Genomic DNA, 24,574 nt, shown 5'->3' with positions numbered 1-24,574 from the left:
GGTTCCATATGAATTTTAGGATTGCTTGTTCTAATTTCGAGAAGAATGCTGGTGCAATTTTGATTGGGATTGCATTGAATGTGTAGATAGCTTTGGGTAGTATTGACATTTTGACAATATTTATTTTTCCAATCCATGAGCAGGGAATGTCTTTCCATTTCTTTAAGTCTTCTTCAATTACCTTCATAAGCTTTCTATAGTTTTCAGCATACAGATCCTTTACATCTTTGGTTAGATTTATTCCTAGGTATTTTATGCTTCTTGGTGCAATTGTGAATGGGATCATTTTCTTTATTTGTCTTTCTGTTGCTTCATTGTTAGTGTATAAGAATGCAACTGATTTCTGGACATTGATTTTGTATCCTGCAACTTTGCTGAATTCATGTATCAGTTCTAGCAGACTTTTGGTGGAGTCTATCGGATTTTCCATGTATAATATCATGTCATCTGCAAAAAGCGAAAGCTTGACTTCATCTTTGCCAATTTGGATGCCTTTGATTTCCTTTTGTTGTCTGATTGCTGATGCTAGAACTTCCAGCACTATGTTAAACAACAGCGGTGAGAGTGGGCATCCCTGTCGTGTTCCTGATCTCAGGGAAAAAGCTCTCAGTTTTTCCCCGTTGAGGATGATGTTAGCTGTGGGCTTTTCATCAATGGCTTTTATGATCTTTAAGTATGTTCCTTCTATCCCGACTTTCTCAAGGGTTTTTATTAAGAAAGGGTGCTGGATTTTGTCAAAGGCCTTTTCTGCATCGATTGACAGGATCATATGGTTCTTCTCTTTTTTTTTGTTAATGTGATGTATCACGTTGATTGATTTGCGAATGTTGAACCAGCCCTGCATCCCAGGGATGAATCCCACTTGATCATGGTGAATAATTCTTTTTATATGCTGTTGAATTCGATTTGCTAGTATCTTATTGAGAATTTTTGCATCCATATTCATCAGGGATATTGGCCTGTAGTTCTCTTTTTTTACTGGGTCTCTGTCTGGTTTAGGAATCAAAGTAATACTGGCTTCATAGAATGAGTCTGGAAGTTTTCCTTCCCTTTCTATTTCTTGGAATAGCTTGAGAAGGATAGGTATTATCTCTGCTTTAAACGTCTGGTAGAACTCCCCTGGGAAGCCATCTGGTCCTGGACTCTTATTTGTTGGGAGATTTTTGATAACCGATTCAATTTCTTCGCTGGTTATGGGTCTGTTCAAGCTTTCTATTTCCTCCTGATTGAGTTTTGGAAGAGTGTGGGTGTTCAGGAATGTGTCCATTTCTTCCAGGTTGTCCAATTTGTTGGCATATAATTTTTCATAGTATTCCCTGATAATTGTTTGTATCTCTGAGGGATTGGTTGTAATCATTCCATTTTCATTCATGATTTTATCTATTTGGGTCATCTCCCTTTTCTTTTTGAGAAGCCTGGCTAGAGGTTTGTCAATTTTGTTTATTTTTTCAAAAACCAACTCTTGGTTTCGTTGATCTGCTCTACAGTTTTTTTAGATTCTATATTGTTTATTTCTGCTCTGATCTTTATTATTTCTCTTCTTCTGCTGGGTTTAGGCTGCCTTTGCTGTTCTGCTTCTATTTCCTTTAGGTGTGCTGTTAGATTTTGTATTTGGGATTTTTCTTGTTTCTTGAGATAGGCCTGGATTGCAATGTATTTTCCTCTCAGGACTGCCTTCGCTGCGTCCCAAAGCGTTTGGATTGTTGTATTTTCATTTTCGTTTGTTTCCATATATTTTTTGATTTCTTCTCTAATTGCCTGGTTGACCCACTCATTCGTTAGTAGGGTGTTCTTTAACCTCCACGCTTTTGGAGGTTTTCCAGACTTTTTCCTATGGTTGATTTCAAGCTTCATAGCATTGTGGTCTGAAAGTATGCATGGTATAATTTCAATTCTTGTAAACTTATGAAGGGCTGTTTTGTGACCCAGTATATGATCTATCTTGGAGAATGTTCCATGTGCACTCGAGAAGAAAGTATATTCTGTTGCTTTGGGATGCAGAGTTCTAAATATATCTGTCAAGTCCATCTGATCCAAGGTCTCATTCAGGGCCCTTGTTTCTTTATTGACTGTGTGTCTAGATGATCTATCCATTTCTGTAAGTGGGGTGTTAAAGTCCCCTACAATTACCACATTCTTATCAATAAGGTTGCTTCTGTTTATGAGTAATTGTTTTATATACTTGGGGGCTCCGGTATTCGGCGCATAGACATTTATAATTGTTAGCTCTTCCTGATGGATAGACCCTGTAACTATTATATAATGTCCTTCTTCATCTCTTGTTACAGCCTTTAATTTAAAGTCTAGTTTGTCTGATATAAGTATGGCTACTCCAGCTTTCTTTTGGCTTCCAGTAGCATGGTAATAGTTCTCCATCCCCTCACTCTGAATCTAAAGGTGTCCTCAGGTCTAAAATGAGTCTCTTGTAGACAGCAAATAGATGGGTCTTGTTTTTTTATCCATTCTGATACCCTATGTCTTTTGGTTGGCGCATTTAATCCGTTTACATTCAGTGTTATTATAGAAAGATACGGGTTTAGAGTCATTGTGATGTCTGTATGTTTTATGCTTGTAGTGATGTCTCTGGTACTTTGTCTCACAGGGTCCCCCTTAGGATCTCTTGTAGGGCTGGTTTAGTGGTGACGAATTCCTTCAGTTTTTGTTTGTTTGGGAAGACCTTTATCTCTCCTTCTATTCTAAATGACAGACTTGCTGGATAAAGGATTCTCGGCTGCATATTTTTTCTGTCTAGCACCCTGAAAATCTCGTGCCAATTCTTTCTGGCCTGCCAAGTTTCAAAAGAGAGATCAGTCACGAGTCTTATAGGTCTCCCTTTATATGTGAGGGCACGTTTACCCCTTGCTGCTTTCAGAATTTTCTCTTTATCCTTGTATTTTGCCAGTTTCACTATGATATGTCGTGCAGAAGATCGATTCAAGTTACGTCTGAAGGGAGTTCTCTGTGCCTCTTGGATTTCAATGCCTTTTTCCTTCCCCAGTTCAGGGAAGTTCTCAGCTATGATTTCTTCAAGTACCCCTTCAGCACCTTTCCCTCTCTCTTCCTCCTCTGGAATACCAATTATGCGTATATTATTTCTTTTAGTGTATCACTTAGTTCTCTAATTTTCCCCTCATACTCCTGGATTTTTTTATCTCTCTTTTTCTCAGCTTCCTCTTTTTCCATAACTTTATCTTCTAGTTCACCTATTCTCTCCTCTGCCTCTTCCAACCGAGCTGTGGTGGTTTGCATTTTGTTTTGCATTTCCTTTAAAGCGTTTTTCAGCTCCTCGTGACTGTTCCTTAGTCCCTTGATCTCTGTAGCAAGAGATTCTCTGCTGTCCTGTATACTGTTTTCCAGCCCAGCGATTAATTTATGACTATTATTCTAAATTCACTTTCTGTTATATTATTTAAATCCTTTTTGATCAGCTCATTAGCTGTTGTTATTTCCTGGAGATTCTTCTGAGGGGAATTCTTCCGCTTGGTCATTTTGGATAGTCCCTGGCGTGGTGAGGACCTGCAGGGCACTTCCCCTGTGCTGTGGTGTATAACTGGAGTTGGTGGGCGGGGCCGCAGTCAGTCCTGATGTCTGCCCCCAGCCCACCGCTGGGCCACAGTCAGACTGGTGTGTGCCTTCTCTTCCCCTCTCCTAGGGGCGGGAGTCACTGTGGGGTGGCGTGGCCCGTCTGGGCTACTTGCACACTGCCAGGCTTGTGATGCTGGGGATCTGTCGTATTAGCTGGGGTGGGAAGGCAAGGTGCACGACGGGAGGTGGGGCAGGCTTAGCTCGCTTCTCCTTAGGTGATCCACTTCAGGAGGGGCCCTGTGGCAGCCAGAGGGAGTCAGATCCGCTGCCGGAGGTTTGGCTCCGCAGAAGCACAGAGTTGGGTGTTTGCGCGGAGCGAGCAATTTCCCTGGCCGGAACCGGTTCCCTTTGGGATTTTGGCTGGGGGATGGGCGGGAGAGATGGCGCTGGCGAGCGCCTTTGTTCCCCGCCAAACTGAGCTCTGTCGTCCGGGGGCTCCGCAGCTCACCCTCCCTTTGTCCTCCAGCCTTCCCGCTTTCCGAGCAGAGCTGTTAACTTATGACCTCCCAGACGCTAAGTCGCGCTTGCTGTTGGAACACAGTCCGTCAGGCCCCTCCGCTTTGCAAGCCGGACTCGGGGCTCTGCTTGGCTGGCGAGCCGCCCCTCCGCCCCGGCTCCCTCCCGCCAGTCCGTGGAGCGCGCACCACCTCGCCGCCCTTCCTACCCTCTTCCGTGGGCCTCTCGTCTGCACTTGGGTCCGGTGACTCCGTTCTGCTAATCCTCTGGCAGTTTTCTGGGTTATTTAGGCAGGTGTAGGTGGAATCTAAGTGATCAGCAGGACGCGCGGTGAGCCCAGCGTCCTCCTACGCCGCCATCTTCCTGCGCCTCCCCTATTTCATTTTTTTTAATTGAGTGAGTGATGCTAATGAAAATGTAACTTTTGGTAAAATATTTAACTTCTCCAGGGTTGCTCTTGTTTGTAGGGCATAGTGTGAGCCTTATTGTTATTAAAGGCTACTTTTAGTGCCTCAAGTTTAGGAACCCAGTGCAGGTGACATTTCTAGTAGTATTTAGAGGAGGATGCCTGACCGAAGCACTAGGGTTCTTGCCACAGTGTGTTAAGAATTGACAGGTATATAGCAATGGGGCAGTGCATTTGCTGATGGTATTTAGCAAAAAATGCAAACACCTCTCTATCATTATAGAATTTACTAGTTTAATTGATTAGATAATGAATTCTTGTTATCAAATAATATAGAGAGGATTCTCTGGTTGGTGTCTTCTGTATAAAAAAACCACATAAGTTGGAGTTTTATTTATTCTTGATAAGTCCTAAGCATGGGTTATATTATTGAGTACTCATTTTATTTTTTGTCTTAAAATAGAGCTCATATATATATAAACATTAAAGAAGTAATACATAATTAGTGAAGAAAATTCAGGGATATAAAAATACGTGAGAAGTCTCTTCACATCTCTTCCCCTAATTGATTGTACTCCCCTGTGGTAACTAGTGTTAACATTTTGAGAAGTATCCTTCTTGATCTTTTATTTTTCTCTAAATACACACAAATGCACACACACACACACACACGCGCGCACACAGACACACAGAGTTTCATCAAACAAAATGGGTTTCTATAGTTTTTGTTTGTTTATTAATAGTAAGCTATGCATTGTTTCATGTCTGAACTTCATTCTTGTGTAGAATGTTCCAGGGTATGGATGTATCATAACTGCCCTATGAGTGGATAGTTGGCATTCTGTCAGATTTTTACTATTTTAAATAAATCTGCAGTGAGCACTTTTTTGCATGTATCATTGCTAATTTGTGCTGTTATTTTGCAGGATTGATTTTTAGATTTGGAATTACTGATTTAAAGAGTATGCACATTTAATGTGTTGATAGTTTTACCAAACTACCCTTCAAGAGGTCTGTGTCAATTTATTTTGCATTAATAGTGTATCAGCGTGCTTGTTTCTCTGCATTCTTGTCTTCCAGAATGTCATTTGTTATCAGATTTTATTTATCATATCTCTTCTGTTGAGGAATTTTTAATTTTTTGGTAGTTAAAAATTAGTCTGTGTTTTATTTTAGTTTCTGTTTTATCCAGTTTATTTTCTCTTCCAATTATAGCTAATTTCCTTCTTCTACAAGATTATTCCCAGCAGCATACAAACATGAGTAGTATTTCTTACCAATTAAAGACAGATCTCCTTTGACTACATGTTTTTCCATAGCCACCTTCCCATTTCTCCAAAATGTCTACATTTGCCTCTTATTTCTGTCTGCCTCTTCTCTCCTGACCCTACTTCAAGCAGACTTTATTCCCTATATGGTTTTCTGAAATAATTTTAGGCTTATCAAACATGTCTGTTTTGCTAAATCCAGTGGTTAAGACTTCATCTTCCTGGCATTCTTGGCAGCATTTAATACAGTTGATTGCCTCCTCTTTCTTGAGGTAGCTTCTTCATCATTAGGCCTCTGAGTCACCACTCTCATTTTTAGCTCCTTTAATCTTATTAGCCACATTTATTGGTTTGCTTTGCTGGTTCCTCCTCAAAATGTTCAAGCATTCTTCATGGCTGTGCCTTCGTGGCTTTCAGTGTAATCTTTATGCCTATGATTTCCCAATTCCTCTCTCTTGTCAGACTTTGCAGATCTAAGTATTCTATGTATCGTCTTCAGTGTTCATTAAGTACCTTAAACATGACATATCTGAATTAAAAACTTGATTCAAAGTACCTTAGCTTTCCTTCATTTGAGAATGTCTTGATTTCTCCTTCATTTCTGAAGGATGTTTTTGGTGGGTATAAGATTCTGGACTAAAACCTTTACTTTCATCCCATGAACACTATTGTGCCACTTTCTTCTGGCTTCCATTGTTTCTGCTGAGGAATCCACTACCACTTTAATTGTTTTTCCCTATTGATAGCTTGTCAACTTTTTTCTGGCTGCTTTCAATGCTTTTTTCTTTGTTTTTGGTCAGAAGTTTAATGATAATGAGTATTTATATTAATTCATCTTGTTTGGAGGTTTCTTAGAGTCTTAAATCTGTGAGCTTATGTCTCTTCTCAAGTTTGGGAAGTTTTCAGTCATGATTTTATCTAGTACTTTTCAGTCTACCCTCTTTTTCCTTGTTTATGGACTCTACTTATGTGAATGTTAGATCTTTTGTTATAGTAATTCAGGTCTCTGAGCCTGTTCATTTTTTTAGTCTATTTTTATCTCTATTCAGATTGGATTATTTTTGTTCTATCTTCAATTAGCTAGTTCTTTTCTTGGCCCCCTCCTTTTATTGTTTAGCCCATCCTTTGAGCTTTTTTATTCCAGTTGTATTTTTCAATTATAAAACTTCCATTTGGTTCTTTTTTGTATGTTTATTTTGTTCTTCTATCTGTTTGCTGAGGCTTTCTATTTTTTCATTTGTTTCAAGTGTGCCCAAATATGTTGATAAGTTCTTGTTTTTATCAAAGTGTCTTCAAAATCTTTGCTAGGTATTTCTAACATCGCTATCATTATGGTGTTGATATCTTTTGACTGTCTTTTTTTCATTAAATTGTAGATCTTCTAGAGGCCCCTGGGTAGCTCAGTCAGTTAAGCATCTGACTTCAGCTCAGGTCATGATCTCCTGGTTTTTGGGTCTGAGCCCCACTTCCAGCTCTGTGCTGACAGCAGACCTGGAGCCTGCTTCGGATTCTGTGTCTGCGCCTCCCCCACTCACAGTCTGTGTGTGTGTCTCTCAAAAATAAATAAATAAACATAAAAATTTTTTAAAAATTGGAGATCTTCTTGGTTTTTGGTATGGCATATGATTTTCAATTGACAACTAAGCATTTCATAGAAGTTCTGAGACTTGTATCTTATTTGAATTCCCTGTTTTAGCTAGTTTTCTGTGACATGGATCTGGTAGGAGACGGGAAACTGTCATCTTGTTACTTCCAGGTGGAGGAGGTTCCCCATTTGGTCTTTTATTGCAAACTGAAAGGGAGCTTGTATTATTTCTGCATGGGGGTGGAAGTTCCAACTCCCCACTGACACTGTGGTTGGGGTGGTCTCATTACTGCTGGGTGATGGTAAAAGTTCTGACTCTCCCCTATGTCTTGTCTGACACGATTCCAGTGAAAAGGGGGCGATATGCTTTGTTACTGCCAGATGAGGATGGAAGTCCACGCTCCTCCCCATGTGGTCTCCACTGATACCATATTCGGGGGTGGGGGGTTCTCATTACTGGTTGGCTGTGTTTAAAGTCTTGGATCTCTACTTGGCCTTTTTTGTCATTACCCTAGTAGAGGTGTTGGGTACCTGATTTCTGCCTGAAAAAGGTAGAAATCTAGGCTCCGCTAGCCTTCACTAGCCTGGTTGGGGATGGGACCATAGTTGTTTTCTGTGGTGTTTGTCTGGAATAGAGTGGTTATTCTCTAAAAGATTTTCTCTTACTAGCCTTCCCATTCCCTGGCATTTGGTTAGAGACAGAAAGTTTTTCTGGAATATATATACACCTATATATACATATATATGCAATTTATTTATATATAATAAATACACACACACATATAAATATATATATGTAATTTATTTATTTGGGGGTCTGCATCACTTAGTATTTCCAGGTTGCTGGCTTCTTTAGCTCCAAGTCTGGGGATATGAGGCAAAAAGAAAACCTAGGAAACCACCGCTTTGGGTCCTGCAGTCCTTCACTGATTTTCTTTCTCTATTCCATATTTTAGACTCTTCTTATGTTTGTTTTATAATATAACGTTTAGTTGTACTCAATGGGAGGAGTTGGGAAAACATATACTCGATCTTTGTGGAGATGGAGGTCTTGTCAATAATTTTTGAACTTTATTTTCAAGGTGTCCCATATGCTTCTTCTCTATGCAGGTACCTAGAACTGGAAAGCAGTGGCCACCGGAATGAAGTCAGACTTCATTATCGCTCAGGCAGTCACCACCCTCACACGGAAGTATTTCCTTACATTTTGGCTGACGATAAGTGGCACAAGCTCTCTTTAGCCATCAGTGCTTCCCATTTGGTTTTACACGTTGACTGCAATAAGTAAGTGAAATGTTCTCAGTTCAGGAAGTGGAAGATTCTATAAAATTAGTGTTCACTCACATTATTTGATGTTTCTTTTTTTGCAGGATATATGAAAGAGTGGTGGAAAAGCCCTCCACTGACTTGCCTCTGGGCACAACATTTTGGCTGGGACAGAGAAATAATGCACATGGATATTTTAAGGTATTTTTTGGCTAAGGGCGGATCATAACATGTAAATATAAACGCTTTCTAATTAGTTTGGAAAATTATGTTTTGCTCTTTGTGGTGTGAAACAAAATAATTTGATTTGTGTATATTTTTTTCTATTTGTGTCTATTTTTTGGACACTAATGTTTTATTTAGGTGGCCTACAGTATTTTCTCTTTTTTCCTGAATAAATTTGATCTTTAGACATTACAGAGATGATCACAACTTTGCAATCAGGAAATTAACATATCATTATTGAGATTAGGCATTCAAAGTCATAAAAACCTAAGATGTTAATATACAAATAAACTGTCTACCATTGAAACATAACCTTTGCTCATACTTTTACAGGGATGTTAATAATAGAGGATTGAAAACGTTTCAGTATTCACTATTCAAGGTCTTTCTGTATTCAGAAAGTGAAAAGAGAATATATATATATATATATATATATATATATATATGCACAAATCTGTCAAAACTAGAAAGCAGTCATAACTTGTACCTTTTTTTAGTGTCTACTTAGAGACACGCTCCATAGAATTTCATCATTTTAGATGATCTAAAAGACATCCCAGTTAAATTTCTTTATCTTAAGGATGAAGAAATAAAGTCCAGAAAATTGCTTGACTACAAGCCCATAGTGTAATAATTTCCCCCCAGGGACTATGACAGTGCCTATAATATAGAAGTGACTCAGAAAATGATTGTTAACTGAAGAATAATAGGTTCTGTGTCCGACTTCTGGATTTCTGGGTAGAGTAGGTACCAGTAATTTTGAAACTGTGTTCTAACTAAGGTTTGTAATCCTGGGAAGGTGTTTTTAAAACTTACTTACACTGTTAGGGGTGCCTGGGTGGCTCAGTCGATTGAGCGTCCGACTTCGGCTCAGGTCATGATCTCACAGTTCGTGGGTTCGAGCCCCGCATCGGGCTCTGTGCTGATAGCTCAGAGCCTGGAGCCTGTTTCAGATTCTGTGCCTGGCTCTCTCTCTGCCCCTCCCCCACTTGCGCTCTGTCTCCCTCTGTCTCAAAATTAAATAAACATTAAAAAAAATTAAAACTTACACTGTTAGTTACCTGGAAACCAGGTGCCTTGTATATATTATTCTCGAATCTTATGTAGGTTTTGATGTAGGCTCTTTTTTTTTTTTTTTTCTCTTTTACATGTGCGTAGACCTGCTCAGGGGCATTAAGTGACTTGCCCAAAGCCAGTCATAAGAAATTGATTCCATGCTTACGGGTCCTAAGAAAATCAGTGCTTTTTTCCCACGTTAGGGATGACAAATTTGTAGATGCCAAGTCTCTCCTCTATTTAACCATGATGGTCTTTCCCATGGAGCTTGGATGTGGCCTCAGAATCCTTCTTACACATCAATTATGTGTACTGTTCTAGGGGTTATAATTTTTATTGTAGAGTGAATTGTGTCCAGTGGAGTTGTACAGTGCACAGATTGTGTAACTGTACATGGTAGCATTGTTTCATTTTGCTGTTTCCAGTGATAGGAGTTTGTACAGAAGTTGCCTTTTTAATCCAAACTCCTAGCAAACAACAGATCTAGAAATTCCACACAGTATACTAAAATATTTATCATTCACATTGACAGTCTTCTTATACTATGCTATTAATTGCATTAAACATATAGGAGATATAAGCCAGTATTTGGTATGTTTTGTAGGTACATTAAAAATTATCTTGAGAATATGTTGGTACTGTCCTCCTGTCATTAAACATTCTGTTTGCATTTTTCAAAGGAATAAAACAAAATTTTAATTGAAAATATATATAAAGTTGATGAAAGAAGAAAAGAGGGATGGTAAGTGAAAGAGACAGCTGGAGTATGTCTGATGAGGTCATTTTTGAGCTACCATTGGCCTTCGGTTTAAGAGCCAGGAAGTGGAAGCTAATTAAACCTTAGTGACTAAGGATACACGTAAATTTCTACCTGTAAACATGTGCTGTGGCCCTCTGTGTAAATGGGTCATTCTAGCTGGAATTTTTTTTTTAATTTCACGCTGAACATTCTGTACTTTTAAGGACTTCTTGCTAAGTCTTGCTGTAGCTGTATAATGAATCTGTTGTCCTTTATAATTGAGAAATTAGTGGAGGCACTTGGGTGGCTCTGTGGTTAAGCATCTGACTCTTGATTTTGGCTCAAGTAATGATCTCATGGTTTGTGAGATTGAACTCCATATCAGTGCAGAGCCTGCTTGGGATTCTCTCTCCCTCTCTCTCTGCCCCTTCCCCTCTCTTTCAAAATAAATAAATAAAAACATTTTTAAAAAATTAAAAAAAATAGATTGAGAAATTAGTTGAAAATATCCAACTGAAAATGAGAAATGCTCAAATGAGCATGCTGTTATGACTCAGTTTTTCTGTCTCTTCCTTTCTGATGATGCAGTTAATTAAATTGGTACCCGTTTCACTGTTGCTGAAACCAGAAGTGATTTTTCGGGTGATTTTTAAAGGTCATTTTCAAGCCTTTCTCCAGTAGCTAACTAAAATAACTTCTCAAAACAACATGCCTGTTCCCTATTAATTATATCTTGACATTTAATCTTAAGGCTTTAAAAATATTATCATAGGAGAATACGTGGGTAACCATCTATTTTGCTGATGTAATTCTTTCCCTTTGGTTTGGAATAGAAGTAATGTATTCAAAAAGATTTTGTTCAGGGATCTTGGTGAGTCTATCTTGTAATGTTTTCCTTCATGAACTGACTGTAGAACATAATTTGGGTAGATGAAAGTAATACGTCTTTTTTAAAATTTTCGCACACAGGGTATAATGCAAGATGTGCAATTACTTGTCATGCCCAAGGATTTATTGCTCAGTGCCCGATCTTAATCGCAGTAAGTCCATTAGTTCTTGCACTGTGTGATGAAAAGTGTGCTTCTTGCTTATTTTTGTCCAGAATGTCACTTTGAAATTGGAGTTCCCACATATTAGTTGTCAGCATAGACTTAACTAGATTGACCCTCCTTATAAATACAACTTGACCAATGTAGTGTTTGTAATTCCAGCATGTCCAACCTGCAATGACTTCCATGGGCTCGTGCAGAAAATCATGGAGCTGCAGGACATTTTAGCCAAACATCAGCCAAGGTAAAAGCTACTTAGAATATAGTGTGGGGAGCTCAAGATCCTTGATGTTCTTTATAGTTTTTTTATAACCACAAATGTTCACCTTTGAGGACTTTTCTTACACTATATTGTTTGTTGGCATCGAATCTGTATCTCTGCCTGAGGAGAGGGCTTATAAATATTCAAACCCTAGCCATCTGTATAGCACATGATTCAGTAAATCATAAATGAGACTGATTACCTGGTTTTTACACTGCTTGTTACAGTAGAATTTATTGTTTATTTTAGTTTTATTATTATTTATTTTTACTATTTTTCTTTGTAAGGACAGAGGTGAGGGGGCTTTGTAAAGGATATGGACACTAGAATTTTGCCAAGGAAATGTTCCCACAAATGCTTTCTACTACAGTGTTGCTGTTGTAGAGTATTCACTGTCCTATGCATGTTTCAAGTTTACTTGCAATTCACCAGATTGTTTTTCATCTTGCATGGTAGTTACTGGGAACCTGCAAGTTGTAGCGTGATTTTTTTCTGACACAATATAAGTTCTGGAATTTGTTTTTTTTTCACTTGAGTAAACCATATTCCATGAATGAGACATTTTTTAAAGTGGAAAATGCTTTTCTCATTGTGAATGATGCCATTTTTTACGTAGCCTTCATTTATATCCTATAAATTATGCTTTTTTTTTCAAAAGGCAGGAACAAATTTACAAAAAGGAAAGGGGGGGATCTTTCTCTTTTAAATTTTGGCTAAACGTATTTGTAAAATAATAGATGAGCACAGCTATCATTACTGCTATACAACTGAAAAAAAATGAGATGGCCTCCTGATGTATTTTGCATTTCTGTGTTGCTGGAATGGTGAACAATACAAACCCCTTCCTTTGTGTCACAGCTGTCTCGAGCTGAGCAGCGAATGAATAGATTTGGATCAGTGCTATTGTGAAAGGACCTGACCATGAAGGGAACCACCTACGAGAATTTGAGTCCTGGACAGACGGCTGTAAGAACTGCACATGCCTGGTAGGGCTTCTGCTGGAGTTCACACTAAGGGAACTCAGATGCCCCCAACTCTTTAAAAAATTTATTAAAACAATGTAATCATGAAAATTTCAAGACCCATTTCCTCAAGACACAACAACTAAAGTGCCAGCAACACCCGGTCAAATCTAAAGAACTGTGTGTTGCATTATTAAAGACACTTTCTAGCCTATAAAGATGATTATGGTTTAGGAATGCTATAAAGTTTAAGTTTATTTGTGCACACATGAAGTTAGAAATTTAAATTGGGTTAGTAAAGGTCATTCCCAAAGGATTCTATCTGTTATCCTTAACATTTTGAGGGATTTTCCCCGTCATGTGTTTATTAATGCATTTAATAAAACTAAACTCTATGCAGCATGAGATATTATGACCAGATTGGATCATACCAAAAATTAATGGAATTTAAATACATAAGATAATCTTTAAATGCTTACAAATACAGTGGAATAAAAATTAGATGACTTAAATAAATATGACTTCTCTAATTGCACACTATTAAAGTAGAAATATTTAGTGCATTATTCTTTCAAAAGTAGATTCATTTTCAAAGAAAAGTTCAAGACTAGCTCGGTTTTGAACTTTTACATTTCATCTGAATTCATCTGTTAAAACTCATTTACTGGAAAGAAGCCAGAGGTCTGTGTGAATTAGCCTATAAAAAGACATTTCTCCAAGTTCAGCAAGTTTGTTCAAAAACAGAATATTGTGCATGTTAAAAAGTCAAAGATACGTCTGAAATTAGTCATATGTGTGTGCATGTGCGTGCATGCATTATATAATTTCTGTTCAGAAACATATTCTGGTCCCAGAAAAATTATAGCACTTTGCAAATACAGTAAAGCCTTCCCAACCTGATAATGGGGGACAAAAATTGACTTGAGTAAAATGCAAGATGTGTATAGTGAGGTCAGTGAGGTGACTGGAGAAACAGCTACCTGCCTGAATGACCTCCGGAATAATTCCCTGACATACTGTTTGCATTTTGGTGCTTCTTGTGGTGATTGTCAGCACTGCCCTATGGAGGTGCTTAACCATCCACGGGAAGATTCTGGGTCCTGAGACTGCGTCTGCAGGATGGCAGCAGCTATTCCAGAAATCTGGTTTGTCAGTTCTCATTTAGTGAGTAATCTGGGCGGACGTGAGGCTTACCCCTTGCTTCCTGTTTCACTGTCAGTGTGTCCCTGACCCATGTTCTCATCCACCTCACAACAGAAGGGAGAACGCTATCTATTAGGATCGTCACTGGACAGAACATGGGAGCCAGTCACCAACTGTGTTAGGACCCACTCTGTATTACTGTGGGCTCTGTATCATGGGTTTTACTGTGTAAAAACCAGAGGATAGTGGTATTTATGACATTTTATGTGAGAGTTTGAACCTTAGAAACCGATTAAAAAATACTTCCAGGCTATCAAACTGCAACTTGGAAATTCTTTAAATATTATTTCTTCTCAGAATGGAACTATCCAGTGTGAAACTCTGATCTGCCCAATTCCTGACTGCCCACTGAAGTCGGCTCTTGCATACGTGGATGGCAAGTGCTGCAAGGAATGCAAATGTGAGCATAACTTTTATGATGAATACTTTTTTTTTGCAAAAATACAGCTTCATATTAATAAATATGCACCCATCATTGGTTTGATCTGGGCAAGCTAAATGGCTTTTAGAAATGAAGCAAATAGGTAGAATACCTTCTGTACTCTGGTGATCAGTTGTTTTCCATTTAAAAATGCTATACTTGTATTTAACAGGAATATTTTTTCTCGGCGGGATCTGTTTTGTGTAGTGACAGTAGTAGGAAAGATATGTAAGAAATTTAGTGGTAGACATTCTCTCATTACACGACTTGATACAGATGCCTCCAAAAATAGGTTAAGGATGGTCCATACTCAGCCACGATGACCAAAGAAACCCACAATGCAAGTGACCTTTGATAGCATACACTATGCCAACTCCATTAGCTCAAACCACAGAGGTCCACGTTGTCATAGGACCGTCCAGTATGAATGGGGCCATGGTGTTAATTCATAAAAAAAGGCTCACACTACTGAGTGAGAAAGCTCTTTTGACTTTAGTAGCTGTGCGGTTCACTTCTGATGTCAGGAAATGCTGTCTGAATTCATAGCTGTCTTGAACGGGTTCTATAACATTGTTCAATAACAGATTGTTGCATTTATGTACTTGCACAGTAAAAGACTGTCCTTAAATTCTTGTTAAAAGGAGCATTTAAAATTTACCTATTTTTGTACAAAAGAATAGTAACCTATGCAAACCCAATGTTATAAAGTTTGTAGAATATACGGGACTACGTAAATGCAGACTAATCATCCATGTACATAGGAGGACAGAGAAGTAGGGGAGGGGATGGAAAGGGCGAGGGAAGGAGGGGAAAGAGAATGAATGTTTGCTTTTGCTAGGGCTTTTGTTCACCCTGCTCCATTTACCATTGCCATCTCCTACTCTGGTGAGGGTGATGAGTTATCAGGGAAAAATCAGGAAGTCGCTTTGTAGTCCATTGATTTAATTCCCTCAGGAGTTCATTTATATTCAATTTTATTAGTCTTTACATTGAAGCCAATCCATTTCATGAACGTACATTAGCCTAGTCAAGTAAGTTTGGCTGAACCAGGAAGGACTGAATGCAATTTTCTTACACATGTCACAAGCTAATTTCCTTGGTGAGGAGTAATCTGAGTTTTTCCTTGAACTTGTCTTAGTCCCTAAAAGCTTGTGGTGATGTTCTGTAGTTTTCTTTGTACATAGTTGGAGGCAGGAGGGGGAATATTCCTAACATGACAATAACGGGACTTATTATCATACTTTTTGCTTTAACTTCTTTTATTCTTCTTTCCACATTTATTTCTACATTGTTACCCCTGAATATAATAGATTTGCATTAAGTGATGTCAATTTTATTAGAGACAGGCTGATTGGAATAATGGACCATCATGATAGATGCATTAGTCAGAAGTAGTGAATTTCAATTCTGATTTTACCATTTGTCTCTTATTACCAACAGTAAGCTGCCTACTAAATCAGACAGTGCTTGAAATCTTCCCAACAACATGCATTTAGACTTAATGAAATGGTAAAATATTTTGAGATTTATTAATACAGAGTACTCCTGGCAGACTTTGGTGTTAATGATTGAAAATCGATTGTGTTTGTCTCATATATAGTAGTGAAAGCTAAGTAATCAGTGAAGGGACCACAGCATCACTGAAGAAATGCCAAAATAATTTATTTGAGTCTTTCATTTTCTATCATTAAAAGTATTAAGGATAAAGTGACTTTGTCTTTCTGCTTATATTCAGTGATATGAGTGCCATGGAATACAGAGGTTTTGTGCCTGTATTTGTTTGTAGTTAGAGTATTCGAAGTGCTTCTAATTCTGATGAATTCAGCGTTTTACAAGAGCCAACAAGAAATTTTCTGTAAACACCTACAGAATTTTTTTTTCCCTAAGGGAAATAAGAATTTAGTTCATATGGTAAATATTCCTAAAGATTATTTGGGAATGTGTCTCCCCATGCACAATTTAAAAGCTAGTCAGTAAAAAATACTTCAGGAAATATGCTTCTGAAAAGTTTGCAAAAATTTGTTTTATAAAAGAAAAAAATAACATCTAAAATAAATTTAATAATCATTAACTGACTTGTTTAGATTGTTCAGATTTTCATATGTGCTGAGAGAAGCAAATAGCTATGAGAGAGGGGAGGGGGGAGAAAGAGAGAGAGAGAGACAGTCTCACTGTTTCATGTGAGGGGAAGGAAACATCTCATTTTCTTATGTACATTTTCTCAGTATTATCATTGCTCTATTTTATGAGAACTTCATTTCAGTGGAGTATAAATTAAGCTGTGTGGTTTTTATTTTTAAAAAGAGAAACCGAAGCCTTCCTCTTATACCCTGCACTCATCCTGTCTGCAGCTCTTGCTCGATAGCCTTTGTAATGACATAAAATTAACAAAATATATTCTTTACTGAGAACTGCTTAAAGAGATTAATCACTTGTTTCTCAAGTCCTTGGAAGGGAAAACGCATAACCCGACTGCTGAATTTTACTCTGCCAAGATTGAAATGAACAAAAGAAGTGCATGTGGCAAGTCGGTTTTTGGTGTTCTTTATTCAATGCTTTCGGGCTTGCTTCGGCAGAGTTTTGTGCAACTCTGAGCAGCCCTGTTTTGCAGTCTGCTTTATATTTTCCCTCTGTAACTTCAGCTTTAGCTCTTTATCCAAATATAAATACTGGTGAATAGTAAGAAGGTTGTTGTTCTGGGAAAGAAGTCAGAGAGAACCAAGCCTGTACTTTCCTTTATTTGAATCTAAGAAGGGAAAGTGCTGGAAGGAGGGGCTAAGCCTCTTCCTGCCCCCACCCTTGAGCTATTGTGGTGGAGTTAAACTGAAACAGAAGTTCTAAAGGCAGAAATGCCAACACTAAATAATTAAGGCAGCGATAATCACAGTGCAATGAAGTCATCTCACTTCCATCGGTTGTTCCTCGTTTGAGCTTCGCAACAACTGTATGAGGCAGGCATTGCTTCCATCTTCCTAATAAGAGTGAGTGCACGACTTTTCCAAGAACACACAATTGATTAGAAGTCCCAGAGAAGTTCCATTTAGAAGTGCTGTGCTTTTCAAGCCTGCTTCCTTCTTTAAGACCATCTGGGACAATTAATCTAAGTAATCTACTTTTATCCGCTGGTAACTCAGCTTGCCATGCAAAACCATTGAGAGTCCTGGCTGAGTCTAGGCTGCTTGCAAAGTAAGCAGGATTTGCCTTTCTCCCTCTCTTCTCCCCTTGCAAACACCATCCCTGCATCCTTTACCCCAGTCACAGGCTCTCAACTAGTCAACAATGAGACTGACGGACACAGATGCAAGTTAACTCTCGAAAATGCAAAGTATAAATATTGTGGGTGACTTTAACTCTGAAATAGGATGAGGTCCAACTAATTGAAGTATGTAAAATCTCAGTCTAAGTTAAAAAAACAGTTGTCAGAAAATAATTGACGTAACTTATAGCAAACAGAAAGTTACAGAAAGTCAACTGAAATAAAAAAAAATTCAGTAATCTGAACTAATACTATAAGGTCTTTTGCAGAAGAGGCTGTGTTTAAAACAACAATAACAAGGAAGGCTGATTTCCCCTCTTTTTCTAGAACAGCATCAAATATGGGAAATGTGAATGTGACCATCAAAATTGGCTGGTGCTTGTTCAGTAGCGATAGTTTTTTTAATTAGTACTGTCTCAGAGAGGCCAGATTTATATGAATAATTAAAATCATCATTCCTTTGATTGAAAAAATTAGAGTTTCAATCCATAACATAGATGACATTTTCACATGCTCTGTGGTGATTAGACAACAGATTGTATTAAAGTTAATTTAAAAAGTCCTGTCAGCTTAGATAAAATGGAGTTCTTATACTGTCTTTGCATATTGAGTAGTTAAGTATGTGAGTAATAGAGTGAGATTTTCTGGGTTTGTATTCTGGCCCTAGCAGAATTAGCTGTGCAGTTTGGGTCAAGTTATCAAACCTCTCAGAGCCTCAGTTTCCTTATCTGTAAAAGGAAGAGAACAGTTTATACCTATTTATGGGGTTAGTATGAAATGTGAGGACTGAATAAGTAATACATATGTATAAAGTGGCTTAAAACCATGTCAGCTATTATTGTTTTGTTAAAAGAACTCTGTTTTTATTCATGAAAGTACAAAGAAGTGAAACCATCTCATTGAGTCATAGATATAAAGCTACACAGGACCTTAGAGATCTTCAAAACAGTCATTTGCTTTTGGGGAGGTAAGGCTTCATTATCTCTATATTACAGAGGAATAATGACGCCAGGGGGATTAAATGACTTTTCTAAAATCACACAGTATATAATGCAAGGTAATTATTTTTTCCAAATTGTGTTCTGATGTAGAAGACTACGCTTTTCAAGGCCACTCTCTTCCTCAGTATTTTGGATAAATCTTGACCAAGGCTGATACTAAGAACCAATTTATCATGCATTTTGTATTCTTTTATGTCTGGCTTCTTCCATTCAAAATCCTGTTTGTGAGATCCATCTATATTTTTCCATGTAGATGTCAATTATTCATACTTATTGCTATATATATTCTATTTGCATTAATGTACCATGATCCAGTCTATTACTGAAGGACAGTTTGGGGCTATATAAATAGTCCTTCCAGGGGCACCTGGGTGACTCAGTCGGTTGAACATTCGACTTCAGCTTAGGTCATGATTTTGCGGCTTGTGAGTTCGAGCCCCACGTCAAGCTCTGTGCTGACTGCTCAGGGCCTGGAGCCTGCTTCGGTTTCTATCTCCCTCTCTCTCTCTGCCCCTCCCCACTCGCACTCTGTCTCTCAAAAATAAGTAAACATTAAAAAAATAGTTAAAAAATACTTCTTCTATAAACATTCTTTACATGTTTTTTGGTGTTATGCATGCTTGATGGGTATATACCTGAGTAGAACTGTTTGTTCATAGGTTAAGACTGTTTTATCTAATGGTAAAACTGTTTTAACCTCTTGTAAAATTGTTTTGACAAACCATTTTCTATAGTGGTTATACCAGTTTACTCTGCCGCCAATATATGAAAGTTCCCATTGTTGTACACCCATACCCACACTTGGCATTTTTTATCTTTTTTATTTTAAGCATTATGATAAATGATGTTGGTACATGATATTATATTGTAGTTTACATTTGCATTTCCCTGGGGCACCTTTGTGGCTCAGTCAGTTAAGTGTCTGACTTCAGCTCAGGTCATGATCTCATGGGTTGTGAGTTCAAACTCTGTGTCAGGCTCTGTGCTGACAGCTCAGAGACTGGAGCCTGCTTCAGATTCCGTGTCTCCATCTCTCTCTGCCCCTCCCCTGCTCACACTCTTTCTCTCTCTCCCTCAGAAATAAATTAAATGCTAAAAAAAGTTTTTTTTAAATAGAAGAATAAATTTGCATTTCCCTGATGACTAATGAAGATGGTAAACTTTTCATATATTTATGGGTATTTTCATTAATTTAATTTAATTTTTAAATTTTCATTAATTTTAAATAATAGAAAAGTAGATTATATTATATGTGCATTTTCCAAAGAGACTAGTTTGGGAGATTTAACTCTTTTATGTTCACATTAGTGTGCAAATACGGATGATTCTAGCTCTGTCACTTAAACTGCATAGAAAAGTGGGGACAGAGATTAAGTGACTGCCACTTATGTAATTTGGAGATTTTTCAAAAATGGAGTGACAGTGCAAAAAACTGATTCAGAGACTTCTGAATATGTAAATATGGGGATGAGGAACAAAAACCAGTGGGATATAATTCACCAAGAGTTTCTTTGTTCTTGGAATAAAGAAAACAATTATATAATATATATATAGGTTACATTAAAAAAGAAAATCATTTTGGAGCAACACAACCAATAAACTTAGCTGTCTCTACAGTAATGCTGGAAGCATGGGAAATATGCAGTATGCACGTGAGATTCTCATGCATGAACACAGTTATAAATTAGTTGGCATTATGGAGACACAAGGGGCTACATGGTTAGAATGCCAGTGCTGACTGAGGCATTCCTCAATAATGTAAAAGATAGAAATAGCAATCAAAAGGACAATGTGTTGTTTTACTATCAGAGGCAGTATTTTTAGAAAGCTTTCTGAAAATCTGTAGTTATTAGAGAATATTATGTGACAGCGAACAATTGAATGAGCTGAAACCTTATGGTGTTGCAATAAATCAAGTGTACAACCTTGGTGTACCTCTTGGGAGCTTAGCAGGGATAATCTAAAACTAGCCCCCTCAAGCAGAGGGCAGGGGGAGACTGAAGAAAGAGGCAGGCCACTCCAGGTTGGTAGGTGGAAGTTTTAATAATAGCAAAGGGAACTTAGAGATGAGGCTTGTCTTGGGTGGCAAGATGAATGGATTCCTGCAATTGCCCTCAAATCTTCAAAGTGTGTAAAGAAGCCCTAATTGGATTCAGTCACGTATACAGTCTGTAGTGCAGATGTTTTTAACCCCACATCGTTATCTCAAGGCTAAGCCCTTGGATCATTTTGGGAGTGAGGAAGGCAAGCAGAATCCACGTTCCAAGGCAGGGGAGGAGGTGAGGATCCTCCGAGTGCCTGGGTCCAGCTCCTGGGTCAATCAGTGGTCATGTTTTTTTGATGTTGTTCCCCAACATTTGGTTTGGATTCAGTCTCTTCTCCCCTAAATTAACTTAATTTAGCATTTAAAGTAATATTGGATAAGTTGTAGAATTAATATACTATAAATTAGTATACTATAAATATACTCTAAATCTATATGCATATGTGAAAAAAGGGCAAGAAAATAGTCCACTTATGCCTTACTTATTCAAGGTAATTAAGCTTATGGTAAGGAATATTTTCACTAAAGACAAATCAACTACGTTTTATTAAAGAGAGTTCATCAAGATAATTCTGTGGGCTTCTTAAACACTACAATTAATTTTTGCTAATACTTTTTCATAAACTCTTCAAAAACGCAGTTGGTCATGCTATCTTTCAATATCTTGATAAATGTCAAATCGGTGGAAAAATACTGAACTGGCAATTTATCAATAAGCAAGGATAATTAACAATATAGCTTTCAGATTAATGACTATAGGAGACATTGCATGATACATTTTAATGACCTTTAGAAAAACAAAAAAAATGACTGTTAGTAGTCAGCTTGTATCAGAGCTGGGATGCCCGGAAAAGGCAGAGCTGAATCAGAGGATGATGACAGTGTCACAATGATTTAGTTGCTGTGTCTTCTACTCCACAGTCCAAAGTAGTATAAAGTTATCTGACTCTATCATTCTTCATAATCCTAGTATAGCATTTTTAATGTTTTAACCTAAAAATAATGCATGCATACAATAAATATTCGATCCATCCAAAAAGATATAAAATAAAACATAAAAGTCTCCCTTTTTCTTCCTCCTCTCGCAAACTTTTAGTCCTTGTGTATCCTTCCAGATGATTCTCAGTGCACCCACTCACATATGCATGTGTAGGCTTTTCATATACGGTAAATGATATCACACATTTTCCTGGACTTTATCCTGGAGATTTTTGCATATCAACTAACTTTTTAAATGGCTGAATATTACTCCAATGTATGGCTTATTATAATTTTATTTTTTCTCCATCACAGGATATTTTAGTTTGTTGTTGTTTTTCTTATTAAAAATGATATTGCAGGATGTCATTTATAAATAGTCTTGGTGCATTTAAAAAGTGTTTATTTATGTATTTTGAGAGAGAGAGGGAAAGCATGAGCTGGGCAGGGACAGAGAGGGAGAGGGAGAGAGAAATTCCCAAGCAGACTCCACTCTTGCATGGAGCCCAGCGTGGGGCTCAATCTCACAACTGTGAGACGATGACCTGAGCCGAAATCAAGAGTCAGACACTTAACCCACTGAGCCACCCAGATACCCCAGTCTTGGTGCATTTTTATGTGGTCTTACCTACAGGGAGAATTGCTAATGATGGAATTGCTGGGTCAAAGATTATGGCACTTTTAAATATTGCCAAGTTTGCCAAATTACTCCGCAAAAAGCTGGTTCCCCCTTCCACGAGGAGCACTAGGTGGCAGTGCTGAGGGAAACCTGAAAACATTTGTCTCTTCAGTGTCAGTAGGTCTTTAAAAGGGCATCAGGATGGCTTTTTTCTCTTTATGCAGCAACTTGACAAGGTAATATCAATTCATGGGAGATACTTTAATGAGAGATAGATGGTCTATGGCAGGCTGAACTTGCTTATTTTACTGCAATGTTGTCTAGTATGAGTTTGTATGAGATTATCGTTAAAATTATTTTTTTTTTAATTTTTTTTTTCAACGTTTATTTATTTTTTGGGGGACAGAGAGAGACAAAGCATGAACGGGGGAGGGGCAGAGAGAGAGGGAGACACAGAATCGGAAACAGGCTCCAGGCTCCGAGCCATCAGCCCAGAGCCCGACGCGGGGCTCGAACTCACGGACCGCGAGATCGTGACCTGGCTGAAGTCGGACGCTCAACCGACTGCGCCACCCAGGCGCCCCAGATTATCGTTAAAATTAATTGCTGTTCTGTATCTTCAGTAAATTCCATAGATGGCAAAGAATATACTGAATCTATTTTTTTTTCTGAAATGAGCATAGTTTTCCAGAAGACATAACACTGAGTGCTGCCCTCTGATTCTGAGGCATTATGCTGTGCCTATTTAATCATCTTTTATTTTAAAATAATAGAGAGTATTCAGCCTCTAGTTCTTCACTTTGAATTGTAATTTCTCTTCATTATTAAGATTCTTGAATAAATGTATTTTGTGGATTTTTGTTATTTTTCATGCTCCATTACATTTTCTCAAAAGAATTTCTCTGCGCATCTAATGACATTGCTTAAATGGCCTAAAACTCTTCAGAAAAAAGCTTTATGCAAATCTGTCCGTAATAGTAATTAAATCATGCTGTCTAACACAACTCTAGGAAACCGAAAGTGTGACTCTTTAGGTGATCAGGAGGTTAGTCTTCCTTAGTGGTGTAAGGCTTTGAAACAAGTGAGGAGACTTCAGATTTATAGCAAAGCAAAAGAGTGATAATCTAGATATCATTCATATGAGACTCAATTTAAAAGAGAAGAAAAACACTTATGTTAGGCAGAAAAATACAGCTTCTTATCTGAAGTGTTGTTAGGTAATTGTTTTAAAAATGGGCTTATTTTCTCCTCAATAGAGATCATACAAAATGGCATTTTGAAATCAGAATAGGAAAAATAAGATATGTGCCATTTAAAGCAGCTTACAAGTTGATTTTGGCAATTATGTAGAAAGTAGAAACTCGGATAGAACCATTGCATAATAAAAGTAAGTGCACATCACAGTGCCCATTGCATAAGAAAGTTACAACACCTACCATCCTAGCAAAACGTATAAAATGGTAACTTGGCTACACTGGACTCCCTGCTGGATGCCTTGAATACTTTGTGTGGCCTGTGTTGTCCAGAATATATTTACGGACTGTATAAAATTAGCATAGATTAAAAATTAAATGAAGAAAACACAATGATATAGGAGTTCAGTGTGAGGAAGGGTCAGAAAGGAATTTTCTTTCTCAGTTTAGAGACGGTTTTGTGATAGAGTGCAATTCAGGCACATTTCATTGTGGGCAAAAGCTGGCCCCAAATTCAAAACTATTTAACTATAGAAAAAAGGCACATGAAATCACATGAAATTGCTGTAAGAAATTGTTCTGGAGTTAGAGGCCGTAGGAATGGGACTGCATCCAACTCAGGAACGTTGGGCTTGTGAAATATCTGTTTGTAGGAATGGCTGCTGTAATTCCATGGCTTGCTCCTCAAATATTCTACCCACGTTAGAGTCTTTGCCTAGGTCTTGCTTTTAAATGGTAGCAGCTCCTACCCACACCCTCTTCACCCCAGTTACCGAAACTGTTGCCTCTACTGGGGAACTGGCTACTTGGTCTCTGGAGTTTTGGCCTAAGCCATAAGGCCATACAAATATTTTTAGGATTTGGAGTTCAGATCTTGGGCTTACTGTTTGTTTTAGACTTCAGTTATACTGATAGTGTAAAAAGAAAATTCTGGGCGGGCTGGCTTCAGAATGGCCCTCACTTATAAATACTTTTTCAAGTTGTAAAGAGATATCTCACG

The 24,574-nt window shown here is 37.9% G+C and overlaps 1 protein-coding gene across 1 annotated transcript in view; it reads left to right on the top strand.

Annotated features, from left to right (window-relative positions):
• NELL2 (neural EGFL like 2) overlaps positions 1-24,574 on the top strand; it is a 335,790-nt gene that overhangs the window by 82,823 nt on the left and 228,393 nt on the right. The window contains 11 exon segments of the mRNA XM_030322242.1: positions 8,411-8,584; positions 8,671-8,767; positions 11,556-11,602; positions 11,604-11,626; positions 11,798-11,879; positions 12,185-12,191; positions 12,756-12,785; positions 12,787-12,811; positions 12,814-12,834; positions 12,837-12,883; positions 14,360-14,462. Of these exon segments, the coding sequence (XP_030178102.1) occupies positions 8,411-8,584; positions 8,671-8,767; positions 11,556-11,602; positions 11,604-11,626; positions 11,798-11,879; positions 12,185-12,191; positions 12,756-12,785; positions 12,787-12,811; positions 12,814-12,834; positions 12,837-12,883; positions 14,360-14,462 (656 nt within the window).

This window comes from Lynx canadensis, chromosome B4 (genome assembly GCF_007474595.2).
Source record: "Lynx canadensis isolate LIC74 chromosome B4, mLynCan4.pri.v2, whole genome shotgun sequence".
In the NCBI taxonomy this organism is placed as follows: domain Eukaryota; kingdom Metazoa; phylum Chordata; class Mammalia; order Carnivora; family Felidae; genus Lynx; species Lynx canadensis.
The sequence above is the reverse complement of the archived record's forward strand: the minus strand, read 5'-3'. Positions and strand labels throughout refer to the sequence as shown.